The sequence below is a fragment of the Hemibagrus wyckioides genome, linkage group LG23 (assembly GCF_019097595.1).
Source record: "Hemibagrus wyckioides isolate EC202008001 linkage group LG23, SWU_Hwy_1.0, whole genome shotgun sequence".
NCBI lineage: Eukaryota > Metazoa > Chordata > Actinopteri > Siluriformes > Bagridae > Hemibagrus > Hemibagrus wyckioides.
In genome coordinates, this window is record NC_080732.1 from 4,244,995 (window position 1) to 4,264,853 (window position 19,859).

Sequence of the window (19,859 nt, forward strand, 5' to 3'; positions counted from 1 at the left end):
CACATGCTGCTATTGAGTTACACCCAGGCTGTGAGGGCAAACAGGGACGTACACTTTCTAGAAGAAGACAGCGTGACAAACAGCGGGGATTAAATGAAACATCCATCCAGTGAGAAATTCGTCTCCACCCTCCCATAACACGTCTCGGTTTAATTTACAGAGGTGTCTGATACGAAACGGCTGATCGATGTCAATTAGGAATTTCTCGGCGTGTAAATTTCTCTGCGCAGGCACTGTCCGATCGGCGCACGTTGTGATCCGTCGCATCACGCTGTCAGGAAGGCGAATTTTCCCACGGGATGGACAGAGCCTGTGTGTGGGTACATGGGTGCGACCGGCTCGAAAGAAGCCTGGCTCGTGAAACCAGCAAGTGTGGTGATATTAGGTGTCTCATTCATCATCACGGGCCTCGTCTTAATGCCAGAGTCAACATACACACACACACGCAAGCTGAGAACTCTACACCACTGACCTTTGTGGGAAAATCTCTCTCACTCACTCTGTCTCTTCTGGCTCGGAGACAAAAACTAGAGGCATTAAGTACAGTCAGCACTGTCCGGCTGTGTTTTTTATTTCTTTTCTTTTCTTTTTTTTTTTCCTGTGTCCTGTGTTTATTTCTCTGGAGCCACATCTTGAGGGCAGGGGCTGAAGAGAAAGAAAAGATCCCCATCCCTTCTGAATTCACAGCTAATCATCACTAATAACCCTGGACTCCAAAACTATTTCACATTTTAGATTCACATTTTCCACATATGAAGGATTTTGACCTCGCTGTGACCTCTGGCTAAATTTCAAAATCCACTCAGTTTATCTTTATTAACAATGCTCATTCCTAACAGATCATTCAATTACTCCTTCTTGAGATATCGGGCCTTCAGCGGAAGTGGGCTTCTATGAGAGCATATCTAGATCGCAGTCTTATTTCTCATATACTACAGCGATTATAATTTTTCGATTTATCTAAAAAATAGCACTTTTGTTTGCTTTTGTGGCTTATGAAGTGAAGTTAGAGCTCTAATTCTGACTGTTAGAAAGTGCTAAATGCTAAATACAGTGCAAGCTATATTTAGTAGAAGATCCCTGTGTAGGGTGTTACTATGGAACCAACGACGTATTAAAATGAGGTCATTAATATAAACGTGTAATTTGGACTGTATGATGGCTGCCATCTGACTGCACCAAAGTGATTAATACGATATATCCATTTTCGTTTATACTGAAACACTCAACAAATAGCATTACAGCAGATCCCCCTCGTCATGCTAGCTAGCTTCACTGTCAGCAGCGAGCACGGATAACATTAGCATAAATAATTCTCGCTAAAATGGCTCTTTTTTTTAAAATCCTCCTATACTTAAAACATCCCGGCATCCTGTCCATAAAGAGCTTCTGAGCTAGAGTTTATTCTCTGTTAGCAAGGTTCTTCCCAGAAACGAGAAATGAAGTGAGTGAAACACTCTGTCCATGCTTCTGCACTGTATAGAGGCAGTTGTCAAGGTGACACACTATCAGCCATCAAAAACAAACCAAAACTGTTTGAGAAATGGATACAACAACAACAAAAAAAGCCCATGTTGTCAGATCGGTTATCAGTACGCCGTGATAATGCCCTGTGGGACTCAATGATATCTCATACAGCTTCCCTTCTTCTCCAAAGAGAAAGAGAAAAGGTCTGTTTGTTTACCTACACTGTTCATATCTCTGCTTTATTCCCAGCACATTCCTCAGGACAGGAAAACTGCTACCTGCAAAACAAGTGTGCCGTGATAAGCGAGCACAGTCCTATCTGTGTGTGTGTGTGTGTGTGTGTGTGTGTCAGTACAAGTGTGGTGTGTGCTGTCACTGAAAAAAGAAAACGCTACAGAGCTTCCAAACCGAGGTTGGAAACTATTCGAGCCACGCTATCCTAACAAAGCCCAGAGTGGCGAGGATGAATCCGGTCTGTAATGGCTCCCACACACTCCGACCCGGGCGCAAAACTTTCCGTGTTGCTTAACCATCACTAAATAGAAGGAGGAGACAGGCGAAAGACATGCAAGTCAAGCGGCACTGAGCACACAGAGAGGTAAAACCATTATCAGTACGGTAAATAATGAGGAGAAGCCGCAGGCTGATGGATCAAACAGACGTCTGACGAATGATGGAACGAATAAATAAACGAATGATGAATGTCCTACCCAAAATGAGCACTGCTCCATAAGGCATTCATTATGGTATGTAACATGGGAACTTCTGATCTACATCAGGGATCGGTTCACAGTAATCCTCCCAAAACTGACAGCTCTTACCTTGACCTCGTTCCTCTAGACGACATTTAGACCTGACACACTTTCTCTCTCTTTCTTTCTCTCTCTCTCTCTTTCTTACACACTCAGCATTTGGGTTTCATTAAGCGGAAAAAACGTAGCTCTGCGGTTAGCCCTCATACACGGCCGCTTTGATGTCAAGTGGGAAAAGACGGCATTTTGTTTGGCTTTGTAATAAAAACAATATTTCTATAATTAGGCCTCGGATATGAGACCCGGGATCCCTGTGAAAGTATGCGTCTCGTGCTCCAAAGCCTCACGCCTGCACCATGTGGGCTGTAAAAAAAAGAGAAAAAAAAGAATTGACATCAGATGCTTCGAGATCAGACGGATATTTAAGATGGAAGCGACAGGACTTGGGTACGACGAGAGCTAGACGTCTCTGTGGACCGGCCAATTAATGCACTTCAATGAGCAGACGCAATCAAAGTCTAGACGGCAAAACTGAGCCATTTTGATATTCTACACCATGTGTCATTAATATACAGTATACACTCCAAAAAAAAAGAAGGAGGCTTTTATCCGCCTTGTCAGCCTTCATTTATATTTGGTATATGATTTTTCTAAACAATGTAGAAAGTCTCTCTCTCCGTCTCTCTCTCTCTCTCTCTCTCTCTCTCTCTTTCTCACACACACACACTTACAGGTCCAATATTGCCACCTTCTGGATATCACACTATTAACCAAATCACATCCATTACACCAATGACATTACAAAAGCAGCAAAATTACCCTGACCAACCGCCGTGGAGATTTATTAAGACAGGAATTCCTTCATCATGACATCTATCCAATATGATCGCCCTTTAGATAATAAATACGTCAGGCGGGTCTCTGATTACACAATCACCACCTTGTAATGCCAATAACTCATTCACCAACCCTTCCATTTATTTGTCAATTACATCATTTCATATTTCAGTCTTTAGACTCGGGTGGTGACTTTATGGCGTAATACTCTATCATTAACCGGTATGCAAACATCTATTCTCATATGACTAAAGTGAGCTCTTGGCCTCGTGGAGTAAAATTGGTCAAAGAAATAAATGTACTGACAATGACAACTACAGATATATATTTTTTGTTTGTTTCAGTAGGGTTGTTCTTCCCATGGACAGGGAAGTAACCTTTAGAGGTTCTTTGGGTTGTCCCTCATGGGGAAGATTGAAGAAAGAAAAGAAAAGGTTCCAGGAACAAACCAAAAAATGATACGTTAATACTATACACTGAACAGGCGTAACATTATGACCACCTGCCTAATATTGTGTTGGTCCCTCTTTTGCTGCCAAAATGCAACAAACTGCTTCAGCAATCTGAGCATCAGTAGGTTGTCTGTTGGATCGGATCACACGGGCCAGCCTTCACTCCCCACGTGCATCAATAAACCTTGGATGCCCATGACCCTGTCGCCGGTTCACCACTGTTCCTTCCTTGGGCCACTTTTGATAGATACTGACCACTGCAGACCCCACAAGAGCTGCAGTTTTGGAGATGCTCTGATCCAGTGGTCTAGCCATCACAATCTGGCCCTTAGTCAAACTCACTCAAATCCTTACGCTTGTCTATTTTTCCTGCTTCTAACACATCAACTTTGAGGACAAAATGTTGACTTGCTGCCTAATATATCCCACCCACTAACAGGTGCCATGATGAGGAGAACATCCATTTATAGTTACGTAGTTACTTCAAATATTGTGAAATGTCTGTAAAACATCCCAAAGGTGTTCTATCAGGTTGAGGACAGGACTCAAGCCAGTCAAGTTCCTCCACACCAAACTCTCTCATCCATGTCTTTATGAACCTATGAAGCTTTGGTCACTGGTGTGCAGTCATGTTGGAACAGGAAGGGGTCATCCCCAAACTGTTCCCACAAAGTTGGGAGCATGAAATTGTCCAAAATGTCCTGGTATATAGCTGAAGCATTAAGAGTTCCTTTCACTGGATCTAAGGGGCCGAGTCCAACCCCTGAACTCAATGATTTGGAGGGGTGTCCCAAAACCTTTGGCAATATAGTGTATATTTGAAATTTGCTTCATGTGAATCTTTGGCTTAAGGTGTAGAAATGACTTATACATCAGATTTAAATGGATTTGTCCACACACTGTGTTCACTACAGTATATGATAGACAGTCAATTGAGAGATTCCTGTTTAATCTGAAACGTGTCAGGATTTAGTTATTTAACTATAAATCCTCTGCAGTAGTGAACTTTTCTTGGTTCTTCTTCAGAGATACCACACAGCAGGGTCTATCCATCCCGGTTTCACCTTTCTGAAGAGAAACGAGTGTTCCTGTGTAAGATGCTTCCAGAAAGTTCTCCGTCAGTGTTCATACCACATGTCTGAATTTTTCAACTCGGTGTCAAACAGAGGCGCCATTCAGAGGCATTTTCCCAGACACATTTATATACTGTACTCACACACACACACACACACACAACATACTGTCCAATGTGATCCTGTCTTTATCCCATTAATCTTTAGGTGGTTTCACAATTGTCTGTTTATCCAGAGTCAATTTGCACTGTACATCTGGTCCATTTGTTTGAGTGTGAAAGCAGTTTTCGAACCTGGGTGTAAAAAAAAAGGATTTTTGGCTCCACCTGAACATGAGGCCTGAGGTAATGTGACTGGTTAAAGTTTTATACAAGCACATACACAGCCATGTAAAAAAATAAAAATAAAAATAAAATAAATGAGTGATTGAAACTCCGGAAATATGTAAATTAACTAAGGAATAATGACAGGGTTGCTGTTAGAGGAAATCGTGTGTGACTGTGAGCTACATGGCTGAAGAACTGAGGTAGAAAAGTGTAGAAAAGCTCGAAGAATCAAAATGCACAATGTTTGATCTGTAAGCTATATAAGTTATATAAAAACCACAGCATCAGTAAGATTTTCATAGATAATGACCCCTAAATCGTATATTTTTCACTGTATCAGCATTTTAACAACTTGTATTGTGCCGTAACCCTGACGTTGTTTATGAACAGTAGAAAAGCAAAAAAAAAAAAAAATGTCAATGACATCATGTGCATCCGTGACAGGTAGGGAGAGCTAGCTGGAATTATCCAGAACTACAAAAGAAAAAATCCCACAGAAGGAAGGAAGGAAGGAAGGGAGGGAGGGAGGGAGGGAGGGAGGAAGGAAAGAAGGAAGGTTGGGAGGGAGGGATAAAGGAAGGAAGGAAGGAAAGAAGGAAGGAAGGAAGGAAGGAAGGAAGGAAGGAAGGAAGGAAGGAAGGAAGGAAGGAAGGGAGGGAGGGAGGGAGGGAGGGAGGGAGGAAGGAAGGAAGGTTGGGAGGGAGGGAGGGATAAAGGAAGGAAGGAAGGAAGGAAGGAAGGAAGGAAGGAGGAAGGGAAGGAAGGAGGGGAGGGAGGGAGGGAGGGAGAGGAGGGAGGGAGGAGGGAGGGAGGGAGGAAGGAAGGAAAGAAGGAAGGTTGGGAGGGAGGGATAAAGGAAGGAAGGAAGGAAGGAAGGAAGGAAGGAAGGAAGGAAGGAAGGGAGGGAGGGAGGGAGGGAGGGAGGGAGGAAGGAAGGAAGGAAAGAAGGAAGGTTGGGAGGGAGGGATAAAGGAAGGAAGGAAGGAAGGAAGGAAGGAAGGAAGGGAGGGAGGGAGGGAGGGAGGAAGGAAGGAAAGAAGGAAGGTTGGGAGGGAGGGATAAAGGAAGGACGGAAGGAAGGAAAGAAGGAAGGAAGGAAGATGAGCGGAAGCCAGGAAGGAAGGAAGGAAGGAAGGAAGGGAGGGAGGGAGGAAGGAAGGAAGGAAGGAAGGAAGGAAGGAAGGGAGGGAGGGAGGAAGGAAGGAAGGAAAGAAGGAAGGTTGGGAGGGAGGGATAAAGGAAGGAAGGAAGGAAGGAAGGAAGGAAGGAAGGAAGGAAGGAAGGAAGGAAGGAAGGAAGGAAGGAAGGAAGGAAGGAAGGGAGGGAGGGAGGGAGGAAGGAAGGAAAGAAGGAAGGTTGGGAGGGAGGGATAAAGGAAGGAAGGAAGGAAGGAAGGAAGGAAGGAAGGAAGGAAGGAAGGAAGGAAGGATGGGAGGGAGTGAGAGGATGGAAGAAAGAGGAATTATTGTGCATTCAAGTTTTCCTGGGAAGTTCGTATTTATGAGTTGGGAAGTCGGAATTACGATGTCAGGGGCGTTCAAGTCACTTTAAATGGAGCAAGAAGGAGGTGAGCCTTCTCTTCTCTTAACTACACAAAAAAGTTCTTAACTTCTGGAACACAGCATAACTAAAATCAGCTTCTGAGATGAGTAAACATTCAATTTCAACAAATTTACTGTCAACTACAGACGCGGCATCCACTGATTCCACCATGTTTCCTTACTGACACTCGTCATTCCGACTCTGTGGTGGGGTTCATGTGTGTTCAGTTCATAAATACCATCTTTCCAAAATGACTTAAACGCACTATTACTTTTACCCCAAACCTTATTAAACTCCTATAACAGAACTGGCTGTGTTAACACTAGAGAGTCCCTCTTAATCAGCTGTTACCATAGAAACAATGACTTATTAGAGCAAAAACATTATAATAAACCAACCGATCTACTGTCAGACCTGAAACCCTACTGAATCAACCCTGCCATGATGATGCCTAAAGCATGGATACGGCCCTGGGTGCAGACTCAATTATTACTTATGTAAACAATCCCACGGACCCCCAGGGTGAGAGATTCGCAGTCTGGTATCCCAAGCTTGGCCCTGACTTTGTCTCACTGAGGTTACGTCAGCTACAAAAAGAAAACAGTGATTCGTCTCACTCCATCAGAAATATCCGCCTGGGTGGTCTCAGCGCTCAGAGCTAAATTACCCACAGACCAACGCAGTATCAGTGTCACGGCCTATCAGGTTACTACAACTCCAAGTCATGTAACATTTGTCCAGAAACAGCTACAGAGAACAATGCTGTCTGCTTTCTTCACTGGAATACGCCGGTTAGTTGACTAGAGACTACAGGATCTAGTCCTCTATCTCTATCAATCTGTAAAATTAACCAATTCAAACATAACTATTGAGAAGGTGTGGCCTCTGTGTTAATCCCATTGAAGGAGGTGTGGCCTCTGTGTTAATCCTAGTGAAGGAGGTATGGCCTCTGTGTTAATCCTAGTGAAGGAGGTATGGCCTCTGTGTTAATCCAGTGAAGAAGATGTGGCCCAGTAAAGGAGGTGTGGCCTCTGTGTTAGTCCCAGTGAAGAAGGTGTGGCCTCTGTGTTAGCTCCAGTGAAGAAGGTGTGGCCTCTGTGTTAGCTCCAGTGAAGAAGGTGTGGCCTCTGTGTTAGCTCCAGTGAAGAAGGTGTGGCCTCTGTGTTAGCTCCAGTGAAGGAGGTGTGGCCTCTGTGCTAGTCCCAGTAAAGTAGGTATGGCCTCTGTGTTAATCCAGTGAAGAAGATGTAGCCCAGTAAAGGAGGTGTGGCCTCTGTGTTAGTCCCAGTGAAGGAGGTGTGGCCTCTGTGTTAGTCCCAGTGAAGAAGGTGTGGCCTCTGTGTTAATCCTAGTTAAGGAGGTGTGGCATCTGTGCTAGTCCCAGTGAAGTAGGTATGGCCTCTATGTTAGTCCTAGTGAAGTAGGTGTGGCCTCTGTGTTAATCCAGTGAAGAAGATGTAGCCCAGTAAAAGAGGTGTGGCCTCTGTGTTAGTCCCAGTGAAGGAGGTGTGGTCTCTGTGTTAGTCCCAGTGAAGTAGGTATGGCCTCTATGTTAGTCCTAGTGAAGTAGGTGTGGCCTCTGTGTTAATCCAGTGAAGAAGATGTAGCCCAGTAAAAGAGGTGTGGCCTCTGTGTTAGTCCCAGTGAAGGAGGAGTGGCCTCTGTGTTAGTCCCAGTGAAGTAGGTGTGGCCTCTATGTTAGTCCCATTGAAGGAGGTGTGGCCTCTGTATTAATTCTAGTTAAGGTGGTGTGGCCTCTGTGTTAATCCCAGTGAGGAGGTGTGGCCCAGTGAAGGAGGTGTGAGCTCTGTGTTAATCCCAGTGAAGGAGGTGTGGCCCAGTGAAGGAGGTGTGAGCTCTGTGTTAATCCCAGTGAAGGAGGTGTGGCCCAGTGAAGGAGGTGTGACCTCTGTGTTAGTCCCAGTGAAGGAGGTGTGACCTCTGTGTTAGTCCCAGTGAAGGAGGTGTGACCTCTGTGTTAGTCCCAGTGAAGGAGGTGTGACCTCTGTGTTAGTCCCAGTGAAGGAGTTGTGAGCTCTGTGTTAGTCCCAGTGAAGGAGTTGTGACCTCTGTGTTAGTCCCAGTGAAGGAGTTGTGACCTCTGTGTTAGTCCCAGTGAAGGAGTTGTGACCTCTGTGTTAGTCCCAGTGAAGGAGTTGTGACCTCTGTGTTAGTCCCAGTGAAGGAGGTGTGAGCTCTGTGTGACCCAGTGAAGGAGGTGTGAGCTCTGTGTGACCCAGTGAAGGAGGTGTGACCTCTGTGTTAGTCCCAGTGAAGGAGGTGTGACCTCTGTGTTAGTCCCAGTGAAGGAGGTGTGACCTCTGTGTTAGTCCCAGTGAAGGAGGTGTGACCTCTGTGTTAGTCCCAGTGAAGGAGGTGTGACCTCTGTGTTAGTCCCAGTGAAGGAGGTGTGACCTCTGTGTTAGTCCCAGTGAAGGAGGTGTGGCCTCTGTTTTAGTCCCAGTAAAGAAGGTGTAGCCTCTGTGTTAATCCCAGTAAAAGAGGTCTGGCCTCTGTGTTAATCCGAGTCGAGGAGGTGTGGCTTCCATGGCATGAAAGGTTCTTAGCAGCTAAACCAGGATCTGATACCCTCTAAGCAGGCCATCTGAAAGGTTCTAGATTTACTCAAGTGTATTTCAGCGAAAGTCCACAGGCATCATCCTGTAATAAAATGATTATGCAGCATTGTTTCCCCGTAATGTAACCCATCTAACTTTCTGAGTCATAGCGCATTAATCATGTAGCCTAAAAGAAAGAAGGAATAACGGAGGGCAGCTCTGTCGAGCTCTGGGACAATAAATCTCACTTGGGTGTAGTTCCTTTCAGCTGAGCATTTAGCACAGCGCTAAGAGGTGTTACAAACAATTACACCACAGCAAGCTGAGAGAGAGAGAATGACACTGCATAAATTAGTCTTTACAGAGAGAAGAGGGGGAAAAAAGAGAAAGGAACAGCAAAAATGAGAATGAGAACAAAAACAAAAGAAGTAGAGGATGAGAACAGAAGACCTAAAAAAGAACAGAAATAAAAACGAAAAGATAAGAATAGAAAGAGAAGTGAAGAGAATGAACAAATGGCAACGTAGAGAAGTAGAATAGCTATAAATAGAAAGAATAAAAAGAGGAGTGATTAGATTACATCATTATTCCTTCACATCTTTATTTTCTTCTGGTCCGCTCCCTCAGCTGTCAATCAGAGTGAAATTAGCCAATCGTGTGCGTCTGTGAGCTCAGGTATGCGGAAGAGGGCAGACGCTTGTACGCTTAATTATGCAACATTAAAATATGGAAATGAAATAGAGTATAAAACGACAAAACAATGCAAATGAAATGTTTTATTTAGACAGGATTTGTGCTGAAATCTAATCTCTCTTTTGAGCAGTGGTTCCAGGAAAACGTGTGTAAGCCTGTCATTCAGCGGTTTGTCCACCAGAGGGCAGAGTGAGCACATAGATACACACTTTACACACTATTTTACAATCTCAGTCTCTGTGATGTTTTCCTGATCCACTGTCACTATTCACTAAAATTAATACTCTATTATATCTAAATTATACTCTATAAATCTACTGAGTTGTAATTACTATTGGTGTTTATTAGGATCTATGATTATTTTGTTGCTACTCTGAAAAAAATAATTAAAATGTGTTCATTAAAAACAAGGCGTGTTTTTTGAGCTTTATGTTCAAAACATATCCGAGGAATTCTTAATTCAGATAGTTATGTGCTCTTCTTCTTCTTTCGGCTTTTCCCTTCAGGGGTCTCCACAGCGAATCATCTCTCTCCACCTATCCCTCTCTTCTGCATCCTCAACACTTGCACCCACTAGCTTCATATCCTCATTTATTCCATCCATATACCTCCTCTTTGGCCTTCCTCTTTGCCTCCTGCCTGGCAGCTCCATGTCCAACATTCTCCTACCAATATACTCACTCTCCCTCCTCTGAACATGTCCAAACCATCTTAATCTGTCCTCCCTAACTCTGTCCCCCCAAACGTCCAACATGAGCTGTCCCTCTGATGTACTCGTTCCTAATCCTGTCCAACCGTCTCACTCCCAAAGAGAACCTCAACATCTTCAGCTCTGCTACCTCCAGCTCTGACTCCTGTCTCTTCCTCAGTGACACTGTCTCTAAACCCTACAGCATGGCCGGTCTCACCACTGTCCCCTTGATTCTCGCTGATATTTTTCTATCACACAGAATATATATATGAATAAACAAGTCCAGAAATTCTGGGAGTCATTAAACTTTTCTTATGAACATCAAGTATTTATTCATCAAGCTGGATATGAAACTATTCGTACAAGCATTTACACAAAAAATGTGGTCATAAAAATCCTGTACATTCAAAAACTCCTGAATATCTGTGAATTTACGCATAAAAAAAGACAAACAAATGTAAACCCCGACGTAAACAACTTTAAATCCTATCATTTGCTCGGATTAGGGCACTTTTATGTCTAAAATATGCTGTTGAGAGTAAATTGTATATATTTTTTTTATGTTTACAGCATCTCCTAGACTTTTTCAAAGATCTTTTTCTTTCTTTTTTTAGACCTTACTTGTTTTTGTTTTTTTTAGAATTTTCTTTTCTTTTAGAACTTACATTTTTTAATTTACTTTTTTAGAACTTATTTTTTAGAACTTATTTTTAGAACTTGTTTTTTTAGACCTTACTTTTTTAGAACTTTTTCTTTTTTTAGACCTTACTTTTTTTTTTTCAGAACTTTCTTTTCTTTTAGAACTTACATTTTTTTATTTACTTTCTTAGAACTTATTTTTTTAAAACTAAATTTTTTTTAGAACTTATTTCTTTAGACCTTACTTTTTTAGAACTTTTTCTTTTTTTAGACCTTACTTTTTTTTTAGAACTTTCTTTTCTTTTAGAACTTACATTTTTTTAATTTATTGTTTTAGAACTTATTTTTTAGAACTAAATTTTTTTAGAACTTATTTCTTTAGACCTTACTTTTTTTTAGAACTTCCTTTTTTTTAGACCTTACTTTTTTTTAGAACTTCCTTTTTTTAGACCTTACTTTTTTTTTTTTAGAACTTTTTCTTTCTTATTTTAGACCTTACTTTTTTTTTTTAGAACTTTTTCTTTCTTATTTTAGACCTTACTTTTTTTTTTTTAGAACTTTTTCTTTCTTATTTTAGACCTTACTTTTTTTTTTAGAACTTTTTCTTTCTTATTTTAGACCTTACTTTTTTATGACTGAATTTTTGTAGAACTTATTTTTTTTTAAAACTTACATCTTTAGAACTTATTTTTTTAGGACTTACTTTTTTTTTTAGAACTTACTTTTCTTTTAGAACTTATTTTTTTACACACATTTCTACTATTAGAACTTACTTCACTAGTTCAAGCTAGTTCACTAGTTCTGAAATAAAAGTTGCTGTAAATCTAGTAAAACTAAAGCCTTCCTGATTTTTCAAAAATATTTAGGGTCTGCTATTTCTGATGAATTTTACATATTAAATCTTAAATATAAAAGATCAAATATATTAAATCATACAGCAATCTTTGGCACAGAAGTGAGTCAAAATAGCTTCTTTTTTTTTCCGGCTTTAGCGATCGATCGTCTCAGGCTGCCAGCTGTTCGTTCACTTGGACCTTTATGGAGTTTTGTGTAAAAAGAAAGAAAAATGTACAGATGATCAACATAAACATAAGTAAAATAAAAAAGAAAATCTGCCTTTATGAATGTTTTGTAGTTTAGACTTACACAAACATTTACACACAACTTTAGGGTTAATAAATGAGACCCATTGTGTCTGATTTTTTTTTAAACAATAAGTCATCAGAAATAATGGCTGTAGAACTATTATTAGAATTTTTGGCTAGAAATTCACCATAAAATAAATCACAGCTGCCGAGGAAGACCGCATGGTAATTATAAAGAGTAATAATTCATTCAGGGGTCATTGTGTATTTTTTTCGGGTCCGTTCAAGTTTTCTGCTTTTTTCTTGTTGCAGGGAAACAGAGGGAAGTTTCATCTGGAGGCTCGACTTACAGCTTCAAAATCACTGGAGTCTTTCTATAAAGGCATTTAAAAATAACCCTATTCTAAATGAATAACAAAGCTTCTCTCTCTCTCTCTCTCTCTCTCTCTCTCACACACACACACACACACACACATTCTCTTCCTCACTCTCTCTATCTCTCTTCCTCTCTCTCTCCCTCTCTCTCTCTCTCTCTCTCACACACACACACACACACACAAACACACACACATTCTCTTCCTCACTCTCTCTAGCTCTCTTCCTCTCTCTCTCCTCTCTCTCTCTCTCTCTCTCTCTCTCTCACACATACACACAAACACACACACACATTCTCTTCCTCACTCTCTCTATCTCTCTTCCTCTTTCTCTCCCTCTCACACACACACAAACACACACACACACATTCTCTTCCTCTCTCTCTCTCTCTCTCTCTCTCTCACACACACAAACACACACACACACATTCTCTTCCTCACTCTCTCTATCTCTCTTCCTCACTCTCTCTATCTCTCTCCCTCTCTCTCTCTCTCTCTCTCTCTCTCTCTCTGTGACCTGCGGCTTGGCTTATCTGACAGAACGTTCAATATGAGTGATGAGGCTCAATCACAGAGATTCTAGAAGATTCTATCCGTCTGCGCTGCTCAGAGAGGCTCATCTTCTCCAAGACAAACACACACCTTACTTTCTCCATTACACAAAAAATAATTGTGTGGGAAGGATCACGCAAATAAAGTGTGGCTTATTCTCTATCAGGAGTGAAGGTTGACTGAAAGAGTGTGTGTGTGTGTGTGTGTGTGTGTGTGTGTGTAATTGGACTCGAGACACTTTGCCGTCAGACGATAACACTCAGCGATAGGGACTGGGAGACTTTAATGAAATCCTGTAGAGGAATCCTGTCCAATCAGAAAGCTAAAAGCTCTGAGCAGCTCGGCTCTGATTGAACAGATTACTGTAACAAAACAATCAGACGAGTTGGAATCCCAGCCACACCCGATCCTGGCGACCGTAATTAGCCGGCTCTCTCCTGTCCATCAGAGCCATGTCAGGACCAACCTTGTGAGACGTGAGATCATTAAATCAAACGCTTCTTAAATCGAACTCTGCCCCTGCTCCGGACTATTTGCCCTCTCAGGGGCTATTCTATTAATATTTTTTTTAACACTCATCACTTCTCGTACCCGTGCCGTAAACGTGTCCAGGCTGATTTTTTTTTCTATCTCAGTGTAGACCCTTAATTACAATCCTAAATCATTAGAAGGTAATTACGTGGTTTCATGTTTCACCATAAGCAGGTTAATAGGAAGATTCTAGAAAGAAGGATTTCAGCATTTTTATTCGCTGCTATTCAGCTTCTGCTAGCTTTGCTGTAAGCGACAAAGAACCCGAGTAATCCCATAATCTCCTGGTCCACACAGCAGGCGTTCACTTGGGCAGTAAAGATCACACACACACACACACACACCTCCAGGCGACTGTGCTTCTTCAGTTTAACCCGTGTCTAATTTGCTGCTGTCCTCACAGTCAGGAAAGTTCAAGGGGAAGTGAATGGTCTTGTCACTTGAATGCCACTATTGATCTTGTGTTCTTTCTGAGATAGTCCCAAGTCTAGCCGAGAAAATTCACAAACAAAAAAAACCTTCTGCTTTTATCTAGAGATGGTCTGAGTACTGCGTCTGCTACTTATAGTTTATCTGCTGAGTATTAGTTTGTGTGTGTGTGTGTGTGTATGTGTGTGTGTGTGTGTGTGTGTGTGTGTGTGGTGGGAGTGGGGGATACTGTGTTGTGATAATCCTGTATTTCTCTATGTTGCTACTGGATTCATGAATTTCCTCCAGGATCAATAAAGTGTCTGTCTGTCTGTCTGTCTATCTATCCATCCATCCACCCACCCATCCATTCATTTTTCTATCCATCTATCTGCCCGTCTATCCATCTGTCCGTCCATCCATCCATCCATCCATCCATCTATTTATCTGTCTATCTATTTGGATTGGAAGGTTGTGGGTTTGAATTCCAGATCCACCAAGCTGCCAATCCTGGGCCCCTGAGCAAGGCCCTTAACCCTCAATTGTATAAAAAATGAGATAAATTGTAAGTCACTCTGGATAAGGGTGTCTGCCAAATGTCAGAAAATGTCAATCAATCAAACAATCTATCTATCTATCGATCTATCGATCTATCTATCTATCTATCTATCTATCTATCTATCTATCTATCTATCTATCTATCTATCGATCTATCTATCTATCTATCTATCTATCTATCTATCTATCTATCTATCTATCATGTGTACTATAAGCACATTTCTGTTCTTAAAGGTACAAACAACGTAAACGCCTCAAAGTTCCTTAACGTCCAATTATGTCTTTTAAATAAGTTTTAAAGGTACATATGTTCACGTTTCTAGCTAATTAAAGGAAGACATACCCCTGAGGATGTCGCCAAACCCTTCCTGGAAGGTAAAGTTTAATTAACATTTAATTAACCACACACACACACACACACACGCACACACCCATCCTGATTTTTCCTTTAAATCTGACAATTTTAATTAAAAACTTAAATTTCTCAAGTTGCTGCATCTTGTGATCAGGTGTTGTTTATTTTCTGCCCTCACAGGGCCTCGGTAAAACCCTTTAAAATGTAGGCATATCTATTTTTTATGATGAGACTGCTCTGAAAATGCCTAAGAATTTCTTTTTACATTACAAGCTCGACACTGCAGAATGTTGTCAAAATAAACAACAGAGACGTGTGGCAGGTTTAGTCTGAAGTGATTGGAAAGGAAAAATAGAACAAGAATGAAAAAGTATGTTGTGTTTGTGTGTGTGTGTGTGTGTTTTCTCTGGTGATGGATGCACTCTGAAAAACGGTCTCTTCAGCTCAGAATCAGAATCCAATTGATGCTCGACAATCAGCGACGGTACTAGCCTCACGAAAACGCGTGATTGAAGTGGACCACGTTTGTGTAAATGCATATGAGTGTGTGTGTGTGTGTGTGATTGCTTTAGTTTAGTTTATGTATTTGTTTTGTGTGACGGTTAGAAGATGCTGAAAGACAGAACACGTGCTTGTTGTTTTGTTACCCAGAAGCTCCATGGCGTCGTCCTCGTCCTCTATCTCGTCCTCAGTGACGGACGGAGCCGAGCTGGCCATGGAGTCGAATGAGTCCTGAGACAACATGGCCGCTAGGAGCTTCTTCCGGTGCTGCTGCTGCTGCTTCAGTCCTTTTGTCTTTACCTCCATCTTCAGGCTGTGAACCAATCATAGAGACAACCTTAGGCTTTCGGTTTTAGTCCTAATATAGATTTACTTAATACACTGAAAATATTTACTATTATTATTATTATTATTATTATTATTATTATTATTTTCATGTATTTATTTTTTTCTTTATTATTATTATTATTATAATTTATTTATTTATTTATTTTTATTTTTTTAAATTATTTTTATTATACTGTATATACATGACCCCTTATATACTTATATAAAAATCATCTAATACAGTAAATATACAGTATGTGATATGAGACACGGAGCAAAACGAGTTAAAAAAGACACAAAATTTTATTCATTCCATTACATTTGAATGATATTGTTAATAAGAGGCAGATATCTGCTCTCTACGTACCATATGAAATTTTCATAGCATAATAATTGCCGAGGCTTAATCATGGTTATCGTGATTATATTACACCATTATTACACGTTTCATTATGCCTTATTTCCACTGGAAATGTGAAAATGGAACATTAGCAAGAATTGCTTTCGGGGAAGCCTGACGTTCGATTCGTGGCTAAAATAAAAATAAATAAATAAATAAATAAATAAATACAATAAAACCACAACTATTTTTTTTTAATATAGTCTTAATAAAGTCTAATGTTCAGACGTTCAATAAAATTTTATTCAACCGTTTTTTTGCATGTTTAACAATTGGACAGGGATATTAAAATGTAGAATTCAAAATAGAAATATAAAGTATATTTAATTAAATTTAATTAAATTCAGCCCTAATAAGCAAGCCAGAGGTGACGGTGATGAGACGGTATGAGGAAGAAACCTTGAGAGGAACCAGACTCAAAAGAGAAGCTCATCTCAGTGACACCAGAAAGTGCAAAAATAAATCATTTCCTTTCTATAAAATCTAAATCATAGGGGGAAAAAAAGACAAACGAATGATTGAGAATGAATTGAAATACACACCGCACCTCGTTACACCTCTCTCGATTAAAAACATCTTTCACAGGATTATGACGACGGTCAGAAAAGCATCTTTCACTTGTTTGGGATACGGGGAGCACAATCTGGACAGGCTTGGACGGTCATTTAACTCAAATCAGCAGTCCTTAAGAGTCAAAATGAATGGATTTTTCTGTACAGATTTACAGCCTGTGATTAATATCCACTTCTCACAGAGGAGAGGGTTGTATAACAGATAAGAAACAAGACTAAAGAGCGATGGTCAGCCGTTAAAGATAAACAAGAACATAAAGATGAGATGAATTTCAAGTGCATGAAAAGTGCTTTAAGCAGTTAATTCTTGTAAAAAAAAGTCAGCAAGTGAAATAATAGTGAACCGTAAAAACACTGGACGCAGTCATAAAGTGGACTATTGGGAGATATTACTCAGAGTACTCAAGATTATTAATCTCATCTAGAAAGTCACATTCAGTGTAAACAAATGAATGATTTTTATCTCAGAAAGTCTGAGTCAGGACTCATTTCGGCTTTCAGTGTGTTTTAGACATGTGTTTTTCCCCTCTGTTGGATAACCTTACACTGAGTTCTAGTGGTTGAAGATAAACAGCTTCAAATTATAGATCTTATGAAACACTTGGAGCGTCTCAGAGAGCAGAAATGAGTATGAAATCAACATTTACTTCGAAGATAGAATCATCCGTAAGGAAAAAGAACTTTTCTATGAATATATCGCGTCTAGAAGGCTAGGGGGAAATCAGAAATACACTACAAACCCTTAAAATTCTGAGTGTCTACTTTCATATGAGCTTCATATCAACCACCAATGTGGAGTGAGACATGATAAAGGCATTCAGTGGTCAACATAAACAAGCGCAAATTCCATTTATTAGCCCCGATATCAACAATGCGGTCCGCAAGAGTCGTAGTAGGACGTAGCTCACGCACAGTACGAGGACAGTCAAGGAGTCTGATATCAGTGCAGTCTGTCAGTCAGAGTCGGGTGTAAGTGTAAGTGATGAATGATAAAGTGCTACAGAAGGCACACAAATGACCTCCTCAAGCAGCAGCTCATGTCGCATTCACAGGTAATTAGGTTGTCTGATCTAATCCTCGCAGATACATAATAGAATCTGAGGCCTGCTTCAACTCCAAATTCTGGACAATTTTTTAAAAATATTCTTAGCAGTAAATGTGATTAAAATAGGCTGGGAAGACAGAATTGGATTTGGGACATTAAATATTCAGGCTGAATATTACTATGCTAATATTCAGGACAGTGAGAGCGAGAGAGAGAGAGAGAGAGAGAGAGAGAGAGAGAGGTCGGGCTGATCACTTAGCATGAGCTTCTACACTTTCCTTCGGTTTATGTTGTCCCCAGCTATGGCAGTGCATCAGTCAACTGACTTATTCCTGGGCTCTTGTGTTTTGCTGCGTTAGCAGAGCAGAGAGTGCGGTCCCAGTGCTCATAAACACTCACATAAACACACCCACACCTCTCATAAAGGCTCCTGTTTGCTGAATAGATGTAATTCTATAAAGACAGCCGAAGAGAAAGTTTGTGCCTGTCGTCAAGGGCAGTAAGGTCGCGTTGTGCGTGGAAAACCCCTTGCGTGTTACGTTCACAATGATCTGAAAGGGAAAATGTGAAAGCCTCGAGCAATTTGTGGTGAATGATTTTTGCCCACGTTTTAAAACCAGGGCTTGCTTCTCAAACTATGTTGCCAGATGTACTATTTTCACACAGAATTGGGAACCTTTAAAAGCAAACCTGGTTAGGTTTTTCAGATATTCTTTATTGGTATGTAACCATAAACTCCGATCACAATTCGATTTAATTCAATTTTCAGAATATTTCAAGGTAAATTTGAGGGGAAAAAATTATAATTGAAAACGAAAGTCTTTTTTTTATTCACAAACAATGCAGATTTTTGTCTGTGTAAAATTTTCATTTCATTTCACTGTCTGTACCGCTTATCCAAGCTATCCTCAGGTCATGGGGTCAGGGATACACCCTGGACGGAGTGCCAACCCATCGCAGGGCACACACACTCATTCACTCACGCAATCACACACTACGGGCAATTTAGAGACTCCAATCAGCCTAGAAGCATGTCTTTGGACCCTCCCACCCTCTGTGTAAAATATAATACATTAAAAAATTGCTTCAAAAATAGGTTTAGTATTGTAAACAAAATTGCACCATATCTTAAAAATTAATCCATAAATCTGAGAGAAATGATTGAATTCTGAGATCTTCATTTTAGCCAAGAACTGAGCTCCAAAGCGGCTAAAATTCCCGTCTTCCGTGTCTGGATTCCTGGCCATGAACCTTTCAATTAAAAGCTTTCGCTAATTATTATCACATGATCATGTAATGGAATAAACTATATTTCACATCAGTTCATTATATTTCATATCTAGAGCCATTTGGCTTATATTTTTTGCGCAGATTGGGGGATCTGGTGATGGACTTGGAATTGAGACGTATTGACTTTTGGCTTTTCTACGTGGACTTGTCTCTCTTTTGAGCAACGGTCTCACTGAATATTATTTTCTGCTTCTTAGAAAAACAACTGGTGCAACGCACTGCACAAATAAAGCCAACTAGATGAAGTAAAACCTTGGCTTTGAAAATGATTGCCTGGTTTTCGGTCACAGATTCGTTTCGCTTTTCGATCTTGAGTACGTCTGCATTCGAACGTCAGCTGTTCACGATCATGATCTGTTTATTATTTTTGTGTTAACACTCTGCTCTGTGTTAAACTGCGAGAAACTAAATTTTATGGGTCAGTTGGGCCGTGATGGAAAATGTGAACCAACCTTTGGCAAGCGTGTGGAGAAATCACAGAAATTCTTGGCATTCGCTAGAGAGTCTGGTACATTTCAAATATAAACATGGCCAAAAACCACCACAGAAAAGGCAATTTGACTGACATGGCGGACAACCAGGAACCGAGCGTTTCCTGTACGTTTTTCATCACTAACTGCTTCAAAGAAAACTCTAACACATTTTAAGAAAAGGCTGAATAAAACTCATCACACTTCAAGCCATAAAGACACGTATTCTCGCTTTCCTCCTAGAACCCGGCACAGTAAAGAGTTTACACAGACATCGGCTTTAAAACGTACTGACTGAAGGATAGAAATGGTATCAGAGCTCCAAAGAGAGAAAATAGAGCTCCAAAGTCGGCTAAACTGC

At 40.7% G+C, this 19,859-nt stretch overlaps 1 protein-coding gene across 2 annotated transcripts in view; it reads right to left on the reverse strand.

Moving 5' to 3' along the window:
- lg23h8orf34 (linkage group 23 C8orf34 homolog) overlaps nt 1-19,859 on the reverse strand; it is a 92,453-nt gene that overhangs the window by 39,437 nt on the left and 33,157 nt on the right. For both annotated transcript variants that reach the window (XM_058376724.1, XM_058376723.1), the window contains exon 7: nt 15,541-15,707. In XM_058376724.1, coding sequence (XP_058232707.1) covers nt 15,541-15,707 — 167 coding nt within the window. The remainder of the gene's footprint in view (nt 1-15,540; nt 15,708-19,859) is intronic.